This window comes from Passer montanus, unplaced genomic scaffold (genome assembly GCF_014805655.1).
Source record: "Passer montanus isolate IOZ18808 unplaced genomic scaffold, ASM1480565v1 scaffold10, whole genome shotgun sequence".
Classification (NCBI taxonomy): Eukaryota; Metazoa; Chordata; class Aves; order Passeriformes; family Passeridae; genus Passer; species Passer montanus.
The window spans coordinates 38,348,841-38,361,222 of record NW_024356505.1 but is presented as its reverse complement, the minus strand read 5'-3'; the positions used below and the strand labels follow the sequence as shown (position 1 = coordinate 38,361,222).

Genomic DNA, 12,382 nt, shown 5'->3' with positions numbered 1-12,382 from the left:
CCAAAAAAAACCCCAAAACAACAACCTCTGTGGCATATACCTCACCAGGCCGTGGAATGCATGCAAACCTGACTGCATTGAAGATGCTTTGAACAGGTCAGGGGAACTGCATCCTGGTGTTCCTTAACTGCAAAGGAAATTCAGATATTCCTACCCCAGACAGTCAACCTGTATTTCTCGGATAAATACCATCTTCTGTATTCCCTTCAGACGTCCTGCAGAAACTGTGCATCTTTGCAGCACCTTCCCACAGCACAAGGCTTAAAATATTTCAGGTGGCAGCAGAAATTCAATGGCATCAGTAGGTGGGTGGTGAGCAACTGCGTTGTGCATCACTTGTGTATTCTTTTACCATTACTATTATTTACCTTTCCTTTCTGTCCTATTAAACTGTCTTTATCCCAATTCCATTTTATCTTTTTCCTCACCTATGTCCCCAGTCCCACTCTGGGGACTGAATGAATGGCTGTGTGGTGTTCAGCTGCCCAATGGGTTAAACCCTAATAACTTCTAAAGGGAAGTTTCTTAATCTTAAAGATCAGACCCTAACATTGCAGTTTATGACACACCTAAAGGTAAAGAGCCTGAAATTTGTACTGACTTCCTCTCCAAAGGGGCAAAATTCAACTTCTGCTGCTGGGTAGAATCCAAGTCCTTTCTCCCTATACACACACTTCAAGCAGCTCATTAGGTGTTTGAATAAACTTGACCTTTCCTTGGATCATTGGGTATATACAACATGAAATGAAATGACTTTGAAAGATCCTTTCAGGAACTGACATTGTTTCATCATTAAATCAGTTTTAAATGCTATGTCATTAGAAATAACACATCTCTCTTGCTTTAATGCATTCAACTTTTCTATCTTCAAGGTTTTAGTTTCCACACAAGGGATCAAACTCCCAAATTCCAGTCACTTCTTTCTTGCAGCTAAGGATTTCTGGTATGTACAACCTAAATTGCCATTCTTTCTTCAAGTGAATCATTCCAGCTGCAGTCACAGCACCAGCTCTACACCCTCTACACAGACACTGCCTGTTAAACAGTCAAGTTCTGTAATGATACAGAATGAACCCTTCCACACATCTCACCTGCATTTTCAGACCAGTAAGAGAGAAAGAGAAGCATTACCAAGATGAAAGACCTCAGTTCCACTGACATGCAGGTCTTCCCTAAAACAGACCTTGAGGACTGGAGCCATAGGATTCATTCACAGTTGCCAACACTGTGGCCACCACACACCAATCACTGCTTACAGACACCACCAAGCAGAGAGCCAAATCTTTGAAAATGTCAGTAAACCTTTCCCGGCATCATTTAAAAACACAAGTCTAGGAACATGACCCTGAGCATACTGTAACACCAAGTAATACCAAAAGCAGCTGAAATGGGTGAGGAACAGACCATCTTGGCAGTACTACTGAAATGTATATGACCAGGGGGCTTCAGGATCTTCCTGGAACTGCAAGAATAGTAAGAGCTGTACTTCTCTTTCCCTTGTTATAAGATGGCAGAAGGCCATCTTATCACCTGACAAAATCCTGACAGGAGAGTAATGGCAATATTCCATCTCTTGGTAACATTATCCAATCAGATCATGTGATGCACATTTTGTAACTACTGCTAAGAAGTTTCAGCCTTACTCTGCAGAAAGTTCACAGCAAAAGCTGGAGATACAAGTGATTTGTGCCCACAAGGGCAGGCTATGTGTACAACACATCATAACAATACATAAATCAAGCTGCACAATAGCCATTAAAAGACCTTGGCAACAACAGACAGCTCCACTCTGCAGCACAGAATCACAGAATCTCTAGGTTGGAACAGACCTTTAAGATCATCGAGTCCAATGCATGTTCTAACACCTCAACTAGACCATGGCACCAAGTGCCACATCCAGTCTTTTTTTAAACACATCCTGGGATGGTGACTCCACCACCTCCCTGGGCAGATGATTCCAGTATTTGACCACTCTTTCTGTGAAAAACTTCCTCCTTAAGCAGTGTGTACCTGCTAGGTGGTCAGTCAATGTTTCAGGCTCTTTGTGTCACCACTGATGGTCCAAGGTCTGACAAAGGCAATACCAGCAATGCACATGGCCAATAAACCCTGACACCCATGGACAGCTGCTACCAGCACCCAACATCAGCAGACAGCACCATTCACCTGCTATTCCTGCAAGGTGGAAGGCCCCAGGGCTGCATGAAGCATCAGGCACTGCAGTTCCAACCCTGCAACACCAACATCTCTCAGCACAGAACAGGGAAAGTGGTCTTTGGGGATACTGAGAAAGAAAGAGTTGTGTTGACTCTTTCTCCAGCAGAGCAAGACATGGTCAACTCCATCACATCTCTGTCCACAACTGGCAGAGTTTTGATTAATGTTTATATTGTTGAGCCTTGACTATTTCTTGTGTGCTACCCCAGTGGATCTATACATAACCACACTAACATAAAACCAATGTGTGCCTGAACTGTTCTTTCCTCTACACCACAGGTTCTGGTGGCTTTTTGTTGTTACTTTTGTCTCTTCTCCATTTCAGCTCTATATCTTCTCGGAATTAACCGCACGGGCACCTTCCATCTTACTTCTGCTGATCAAGGAAGCTCCTCCCCTCTATTTCTCAGGGTTGAAGAAAGCCACAATCTGTTAAATGCCATCTTCACAGCCTTGCACTTCACCCAGCTGGAGTTAGTCATCAGCCCCTCCCCACCAAGGCTGGCTGCAAGCCTCCTGCATTTACACACTTACCCATCTACCCAAGAGTAGCTGCTGAATACTGAGGACAATCTGTCAACAGGAAGGCAGGTTTAAAGTACTAATAAAGTAATAATATACCAAAATCTCTGCCTGATGCCCATGGGTAAAACAGCAGGGTGAAAATAAGGCTCCAGGGTAAGAATAACATCATGTAGAATACCAGAAGAATCATTAAAGCCCCCAACCTTGGGAAATGTTATGGGAATTTAAGCCAAAGATCTGTCAGATACAACATGACATAGTTGATTTTGCCACAGGGCAGAGAAGATAGAAGATAGGAATACCTATTTGCTGTATCTTGCTATCAAATTCTTGCCTGCCATGACAGCCAGCTGGCCTTCTCACCTCCCTAACCAGCACGTATCCATCTGTTGGCTCATTAGGTGCTTCAAATTAAGAGGTTTTGGATAAGAATCATACTTGCCTATTCTCAGTTTTCATATTATGTAGTACTAAAAGGTCACAACACAAAATTCTGACCTTTGCAGGGAAGAAGAAAAACACAGAACAAATCAAAAAAAACCTCACCACTGCCATCTCACTCCCACCTCCCTCAAACCCCCCCTGAAAGTATCTCAGGAAGAAAAATAAGGATGATGCCTGCAACTTGAAAATAACTTATTTTTCCATTTTTCCACAAGTCAAGCATCTTCCAGCCAGTCCTGCTCCAGCACCTGAGGAAGCTCTTGCAAACACAAGCTGGATACTTCACTTTCCAGTGCCTCTCTAGCACAACCACACAGCTTAGACAAGCAGCTGAGCTTTGACTCCTGAAGTCAGCTCAGGCTTCAGGAGACACAGCAGAACATTCTATTTGTCCGTCTGCACCTCAACCCATCAGTTCTGCAAGTTTTACATTAGCTCCTCCTCTGTCCTATCACCACACTAAAAGTGGGGATAAAAGTGATAAAAATGTGCAGTTGTAGAAGAACAAGCAGAAAAAAGGTTGAGGTGCCCTAAGACTCCTATATACTCTGTATAAGGAACAAGATTTTGAAATATTCAGACAACTTTTTCTTCCTACCTTCACTGTCCAGAAAAACTTGCACTACCTTCCAACTGAACCATTTTTATACTTAAGTTTAGCAACCTCAAAAGGTTTATGAAGAGTTTTGATGTTTTTTCTCAAAATATGAAGGTGGAAACAGCACAACCAACACCTTCCTTTTGAATTTATTCACCAGGGTCAAACCATACAAAAGAAGCAAACACCATTTCCAAGACAGCAATGAAGAATAAGGTACTTCAGCACACTAAGAAACATGGTGCTTGTTTATATGCACATTTCAAAGCAGAAACTTCCAGTTCTAATTAAAAAATGCTAATTTTGAAACAGATTTCAGAAGACCAAAAATTTGTTATTGATGGAATAACAAGCCTTGAAGCAAAATACACTTTACTGCATTAATGTCAAGTGCTTGATTGTTTTGACAGCTTGTAGGGCAGATTTAATGGAGTTTTCCTTCATATTATGCATCCCAGCTCTTTTGCATACAGCAAGAGTACCTTTAAAGGAGGTCATACATATTGAATGAAGTTTTGGCAATACAATCTGACAAGTTGTTGAAGCTAGACAGATGTATCCCACTAACTCTGGAGACAACGCTGTCAAGAGACACTTTCATATCCTAATTTTGTATTACACTTGCACATGTTTACATCCACACACTGAGGACCACTTATATATTCCATCTTTTCCCAAATTAAAATTAATTTAACTCCATACCCCACAGAACACAAATAACTAAGTTTGGCACGCGCGATGTTCTGGTTGCTGTAATCTAAAATACCCAACAACAGTGACAACCATCCCAGAAATACTGACTCCTCAATCCTTGAGATTTTAGTGTCATATTTAAAAACAGTGTTGAAAGAAAAATTCACTGTTTAAAGTATAATCTATCAGGGAATTGTGATTTCTGCAGCTGGTATCTATTCAACATAGACCACAACTTTTCTGAACTAATCCTCCAAGTGTCACACAGGATCTTTCATTCCTTAGAAGCCCTTCAGAAATCATGCACTTAGTCTTATGCCTCGTAACCTTTGGCTATTACCCACAAACTCCTGATGATTCCACCTAAATCAAACCGCTGTACATTTCCTCTTTTTGTTCTAGCCTCAAGTTCTCTAATTCACACAAGAAGTCCCACCAGAAAATCTAGCAGACTTCCCTTTTGCAGGAGCCCCCAAGGCTCAAGCAGATCTTTTGCTTGTCCTAACTTCATCTTGTGGAATACTGTACTTCATAATCCAAAATCTGCATTTTCAGAACCTGTGTCATGTTTGCACCAATGCTTCATTCACCACTGTCTCATCCAGCATCCTTCATTTCTTAAAATGTACATGCCCAGCAATCAATGTGTGTATGGGAAACTGAGGAAAAACCAGAGCATTTCAACAATGAAGTAGCTGTGATTCATCCCTGAGCTCCAAGTGCCCATAAACACAACCAAAGGAGGAGTCAGCCAGTATTTGCAAGACACAGATACTTTGAAAGGTATCCTACCAAGACAGAAGACCATGCTGAGAAGCAACACAGTTTAGATTTGTTTCCACTGGCTTTCCACTCAGGAAGGAAATCAGTGACTCCGAATGCCTTTCACTTCATTGGACAGGTTGTAGCCAAGTGGGAAGTCAGCCTCATCTCCCATATAAATAATCAATAGGACAAGAGAAAACAATTGTGCCAGGAGAGGTTTAGATTAGATAACAGGAAAAATTTCTTCACAGAAAGTCTTGTCAAGCACTGGAACAGGCTGTCGAGGGAACCAGGTGAGCCACCAGCCCTGGAGGGATTTAAAAGGTGTGTGGATAAGGTTTAGTGGTGGACCTGGCAGTGCTGGGTTAAGGGCTGGATTCCATGTTCTTAGAGGTCTTTTCCTGAAGCTTTGGCTTTGATCCACCAACATCTTTACTAGCACGTGTTTCCAGAAAATTCCAGATTGTATCACTTGAGGCACCATCTGAATTTAAAGACTTTTAGAACAAGGTTTAGGTTTACCCCAGGTCAAATATTTTTTTTCCTCAATTCCACATGAATTGATTAGATTTGACTACAGAAGGTTATTTAAACAAGAACCTTCAAGAACTTAGTTTCCCCATGGCTCCCTAGCACACATCTCACCACCTGCACAAGGCCACCTTTTTCCCTCAAGAGAACACATTCAGTTCAGAAGTTCCACTGCTGAAAGTTGACCAAAAGGCATCCATGCTTGTCTCAGGTGGTGGAGGAAAACACAGATGTGGTTCCATAGCAAGTCTGACTGATGAGAGTTGACCAAAAGGCATCCATGCTTGTCTCAGGTGGTGGAGGAAAACAGATGTGGTTCCATAGCAAGTCTGACAAGAAGTCTGCACTTCTACAAAGAGCCTACACCACCCTCCCCCAAAATCCTGTGCTCCTGACCCCATTCCCCCTGTCAGGCTGCACTCACTGAGCCAACCAGCTGAAGGATACAAAAAGTTTCCCTCCTGGTTGCTTTATTTTTTAAATAAATCACTCCTCTGAGCTGGCGGACAGCCTTCCATCATACCAGGGCCAGCAAGGTCTGACTTCCAGCCACAGTGCAGGATTAGCCCAATTTGGGCCAAGAGGTGTCCCCCTCCAGAGTTCATTTGCATCTGCTTCATTATGTGGCAATTAAAAAAAGAAAGTGGTTTGGATGTTTCTTGAGAAAAGCTGCACCTGAAAGCCTGTTTTAGCACTTTGTTCAAAAACTGCCTCAGTTTCCTTCCTTGTGAAAAGTTCAATACAAGCCACTTTACCCCACAAAAACCCCATTTCAGCATCCACCGCACTTTGTACTTCTCCAAAAGGAAATGCAACCCCTAACAGTCCATATTAATGCTTTTAGTAAACATGTAATAATCTGAAATCTTGTTAAAAGGTCTCCTAGGCAACATAAAACATTGATTTTGTCCACACTTCCCTTTTCCCCTATCCCACATGCCCTCATTTAGAGGAGAGCTGCCCTCAATGGGCAGGAGCCACAGTGTAATGCCAATGTCCTGACCAGGGTTGAAAGCAAGAAATTTTAAGGAACAACCATCTCCCAAACACAGCAAGCAGATTTTGCTTTCTCACATTATCAAATTCACAACAAATCTGCCATTCACTTCAAATACAGACCTTGGAAAACAAAAGGGAACCTCTCAAATCCTTAAGGAGACCAATTCATGACTGACAAGGGCCACTTCGTGTTTTTACACACCACGCTTCACGTCTGCAGCTTCTGATTTAGGAAAATTTGAGATGACACCAGCCAATTGACTCATGCAGGATTCGCAGAGCCTGAGTGCATTATGAACATCCCACAGAGAAGCTGTTTCGATTTTGGATGGAATACACAATTAAGTTGAGCAGTTTTTAAAGCACGCCCTTGGATGTCACCTTCAGGAGAGCTACAGGAAATTAATCATAATGGCATTTATCACTTTTTAGGCTGCTCTTCTAATCCCGGCTGCGTGGTCACGCCGAGTTTCCGCAGCAGCCTGTACCGCAGAGGTGGCTGCTTCAGCCAGAGCCTACACTCCAGGCAGTGTAGTATGTCTAAATGAAGAGCTCCAACTTTATATAGCTTATAAATTACAGGATCTACATTTCACTTGGCTTTTCCTGTCGATGTTAACTTCAAGTTGTGTAATCAAACACCAAAACGCCCCCATACATACAAGCAAAACGTGCAAGTGTTGCCATTGACAGATCAGAGCAGGCAGTTTAAGAGTTAATCCTCGAGCAGTGTCCTCAAATAACCCTACGGTGGCTTGATATTACAGCTGAACATGCTGCCTCTAGTGCTTCCAGCTACTGCTATCAAAGGCTGTGTAGCAACTTTCCCTGCTGCAGCCACTATCGCAGCCACGAACACCGAAATGCAATTACAGCTGGCATTTCCAGCCTCATCCCGGCCCCCCGGGAGCTGCAACCTTTCCTCCTGCAGCACTGCCGCACCCTGGCAGAGCCAACGGCGGCCCTGGCCAGGGAAGGGCTGTGGAAGTCATCTTGGCACCTCACAAGGGACAGCAAAACGTAACCTTCCATATCAGCTGGCTCCCGAAGCGCCCAATTTTCCTGGGAAATCTCAGGCTTTCCCATGTTGCGGACGCAGCCGATTGTGTAAACCAAATTACAGCACACGACAGCGGTAATTTCTCCATTCCTCCTCTGTTGACATTTACACGGGCAATTTATCGCCTGCTAAAATTACCACTTCCCCGTCCAATCCCAGAGGGATCCCTGCTCGGGGCGGAACGCTGCTGTGAGAGCAGATGCCATCTTTCAGACAGAACAGCAAAGCCCCAGCTCCATTTTACACTGCTAACCTCCTGATAGTCACACAACTCGTGTTTTTGAGCTACGTTTTGCCATAACAATTATTTTTACTATTTACAGGTTCATATTGAAGTTACTGCTTTTTCTGCCTTCTTGCTTTTCAAGCAAAGTGGAGGGGGCAGAGGAATTTTTTTAGCTGGATACAATCACCTGGAAGCCTTTCATACAAATCCAATCCTGACAGATCATTTTGTTCCATCAGAGAGTTTTTTTTTGATACCTGCATGCCGCAGTCAGACCATGACTACTTCTGCCTGCAGCATGGTCTGCTCTACACCTACACACACAAAAGAAGTTGATTTATTTATCCAGGGCAGAAAATAGGTAAGTTCCCTATTATTAACTGGATTTTCCCCTCAGAGCCATAAAGTGCCCAGGACAGCACTTTCAGATGACCAGTCCAAACTTGTAAAATTCAGAAAGAGAATTCCTGTTTCTGCAAGTACATCTGTAAAACCAGCAGCACAACTTACCCAAACAGCACAAAAGAAACTGGGCTGAGATAAAGACCTACAACTGAAGGAGCTGATCCAAACAATACCTTCCTGCTTATCTTAAATCCATCCATTCAATAGAATACATGGAATCTCAGTAATAAGGTACTTTACAAGATGATCTAAGAAACTTCTTCTTTCCTACAGGCATTTGTGGTCTGAATTTGCACATCTGTTCTATAAACAGAAAGAGAATGAAACTGAGCACAAAGCATTTTTGGTGACTCTACCCTGCTTTTAGAGAGGCTGTTACTCTAAAAAGATTCAGCAAATCTTAGTCCTGCTTGATTTATTTCCAAGCAAATCCATTACTTCCAATTATATTTGGGATATTAAGTTATGACCAAAACACAAATATGAAGATTCTTTTTAGTGAAGGCAGTAACTTTATAAAATTTTATGCTTCATCATGCACAAGACAGATTTCTTCCAGAATCAAATATCAAACAGCTGATCCACTCTGGTCACTTCCCAGCTAACAGTAATGGAAGTCAAGTTCCTCTGCTGTGAAACTCAGATCTTGGGATGAAATCCATCTGATTTCTACTCAGAACCTTGCTGAGACAAGCACACTTACATAATGGAATTTAACTTTCTTAGGCCAATTTAAGCCTGAGCAAACCAACAGAGACATTCTTGTGTGATTTTGTCTCACATCGTGCCACGACCTGCATGCTATATCCACAGATAGTCTTCCTCACCAAAAAACAACTCCTAAAGCTCCTGGCAAATACTCTGTCTGCATCTCAGAAAGTATGACTGCCTGGGAATTCACGAGGCTGCCACTGTGATCTCTCCCATCAGCAAAGAATAAGAGTTTCACATATGAAAGGCTTGATGGCGGTGTTGAAAGATAGAGGGAGTGTATTCAAACAAGCAGACTCCTGAATTTTCTATTCTGAGAACTATTATACCAGAATACCACTCCCAACCTCCAGTTTACCTGACAACAGCACCGGGATACAATTAAAATTTAATGTAAGTAAAATAAACAAGGCCTTAGCACGAATCCAGTGCAATTTTCAGACCCTGTTTCACAAATCCCCAGGGAGGGCGTGCCCACCCTTCACTGTACACACTGGTAACCTGAGAGACCCACAGCTGTAGGGAAAAGCTCCCTGCTTGACATACATCATCAAAACCTGGTTATTTCAGCACCTAAGTGAGAGAGATATGGGAAAAAGCTCCTTGTTTTATGACAGCTTCATCCCAAATGCTGCAGTAACACCCAGCTTCCCAGAGCAGGTCACCTCAGCATTCAGGGCCAACCTATGAAACTGCAAGCATTTTACAACTCACCAAAGTTAACCTCCCTAATTCCAGGGTCAAGATTAATGTTAATGGCAAAACAATGCTGTTCCCGAATTACAAAAGGAAATGTAGAAAGCATTTCCTTCCAGTCCTTCGGATTCTGGAATTATTCCCCAATTTAATGAGCATTACCTCTATACAATGCAGCATTTCCTCCAAAAGAAACGTACTTCCTTTTCTACCACCCAAACACTTGTCCTAAAATGAGATTATTTCTTACCCAGGGTTCAAGTGATATTCTTGCCATCATAATACAAAGCAAGACTTAATCAAAAGTTTCCCTGAGGCCAAACTCAGTCTCCATCCTACTACACTTCAGGAGGGATATTTGGGGAAGCAGAGGACAGTCTAAATCTCACAGGTGAACCTTCCTGCCTTTCTAACAGCTTTACAAGATGGAAGTGGGACCTCAATGGCCCATTTCTACTGCTTGAACTTTTACCTAATTATTTGCCAAGAAATTAAATTACAATGAAAGGAAAATTCCAGTAAACCAGATTCCCAAACCCCCTTAATTCTATGTTCATACAATTTGAAGCTCTCCTAATAAAACTGGTCTTGTCCTATCAAGCCCAATTCCACACTAGTCCCAGAAAACTTTAGCTAAAGAAGTTCAGCAGTAGGTCTTAACAGTTAGGTAATGTTTTGGCCATCCTTTCCATGAGTACTATTGCTCACATCCCCAACCAAACTAACAACATTACACTCTATTTCTCCTCAACTAGTCTTACACTCCACTAATACCTGATTTTCTGACTGCTGCTTGTCAATGTCAACAGATGAAGGACCAAAGTACACCCAGTCCCCACCACAGACTTCCAAAGAACAGAATTTCAAGCATTTCCCCCTTCCCACTTACACTGCCCATTGCTCTGCTCCCACCAGTGCTCAAAGAAGAAAGAAAACATAACACACAGGACAATGAACAGAGTGCAACAAGTGATGTCATACAGACTGTGCAAACTGATCAACCTGCTACTCACAGTTCTGTTTAAGGACTGGACAAATTCATCATCCTTTTAACACCAACCTGCCTGCAGCTAGGCACAAAATGAAAGGAAAAGCTCTCCTTTTTAGCCCACTTTTTTTATATTTAAAAAAGCTTTTTTAAAGGGTTCTTTATGCTGTGTGCCACATAAGACAAATTACTGATATAGTCACTGCTTTCAATGTAAAAACCCCGTTTATATCAAGAGTAGTATCTCTCTGTAGCATTTTTTTCCCCAACCACACATTATCTTCCACATTGATCTATGCTTTTAACTTTGATCGATTAGCACCGGCTGTACTACAGCTTGTTCCCCCCTGCTTCAAGAGCCCGAATGCTGAAACCTCTGACACCGTTCTCCATCAAATGCAGGAGAAAAGATCACACTTTTTCATACGGAACAAAACCCTCTATCAGCTGCTATAGACTCGTGCTGGACGCTTCCAGGAAGATCGTCCCAGCGATGAGCCCGGGCTGGATTGTCCCAGCAGCGCCGGGCACAGCCTGGAGCCGAGGCGGCCCTGGGGAACAGCAGGAACTGGGGCAGAAACAGCCCAGACACGGGCAGCGAACCCGACTGGCCTCCCCAGCATTTAAAACTGGCTCTAAATCACGGAAATACCGAGCTCGAAAAGTGCTCTGAGGTCCACCAGGGAGCCACCATCACCGCGTCAACCACGGCACTGAGCGCCGCGTCCAGTCCTTGCTGAAACAGCTCCAGGGACGGCGACTCCGCCGCCTCCCCGGGCTGCCATTCCAGTGTCCCATCACTCTTTCTGAGAACAAATTCTTCCTGCGTCCGACCCAAACCTCCCCGGGCGCAGCTGAAGGCCGTGTCCTCATGCTGGTTGCCCAGAGCCCGACTCGCACCCGGCCGCGCCCTCCTGTCAGGGACTTGCGGAGAGCCGTGAGGGCCGCCTGAGCCTCCGCTCCTCCGGGCTGCGCTGCCCCGGCCGCCCCTCACAGCACACGCGCTCCAGACCCTTCCCCAGCTCCGCCGCCCTTCTCCGGGCTCGCCCCACACGGAGCGCTGGATAGAGCCGGCCCCCAGCACAGCAAAGCCGGCGGGGCAGGAACCCTCCCGGCAGCTCCCCCGATCCCGCTTCCCCGGGCTGCGTCCGGGCAGCGCGGGGGCGAAACTTCCTATTAAGGGCAGGGCGGCCGCGGGCCCGCAGCTCTGCGGCGCCGCCATGGCGGGGCCTCCCTCGCTCCCTCCCTCGGCCCGCGGCTGCGCGCTCGGGGCGGCGGGAAGCGCCGCCCGCGGGGGAGGGCGATGCGGCGGCACCCGGGGCCGCCCCCGCCGCGCAACCCGCGCCGCGCTCACCCACGCTCCGGTAGCCCAGGATCGCGATCTTGCGGGACTTGGACGGCGGCATCTTCTCCCCCGCCCGGCCCCGAACCACATCAAGGGCGGCGGCGGCTGCGGCGGAGGGCGGCGGCGGGCGGCTGTGGGGGCGCGGGGCGCGGCGCCAGCGACATGCGGGGGGCGCGGCA

The 12,382-nt window shown here is 45.0% G+C and overlaps 1 protein-coding gene across 5 annotated transcripts in view; it reads right to left on the bottom strand.

The window, feature by feature from the left end:
* RHEB (Ras homolog, mTORC1 binding) overlaps positions 1-12,375 on the bottom strand; it is a 38,701-nt gene extending 26,326 nt beyond the window's left edge. For 3 of the 5 annotated variants that reach the window (XR_005626879.1, XM_039703188.1, XM_039703199.1), the window contains exon 1: positions 11,699-12,095. Coding sequence is in view for 4 of the 5 variants with exons in the window: in XM_039703188.1 (XP_039559122.1) it covers positions 11,699-12,080 (382 nt within the window). In the remaining variant the exon portion in view is untranslated. Of the gene's footprint in view, positions 1-11,698; positions 12,096-12,212 lie in introns of those variants that run through there. The other 2 variants (XM_039703220.1, XM_039703209.1) reach the window with 2 other exon arrangements.
* Positions 12,376-12,382: the final 7 nt, after the last annotated feature.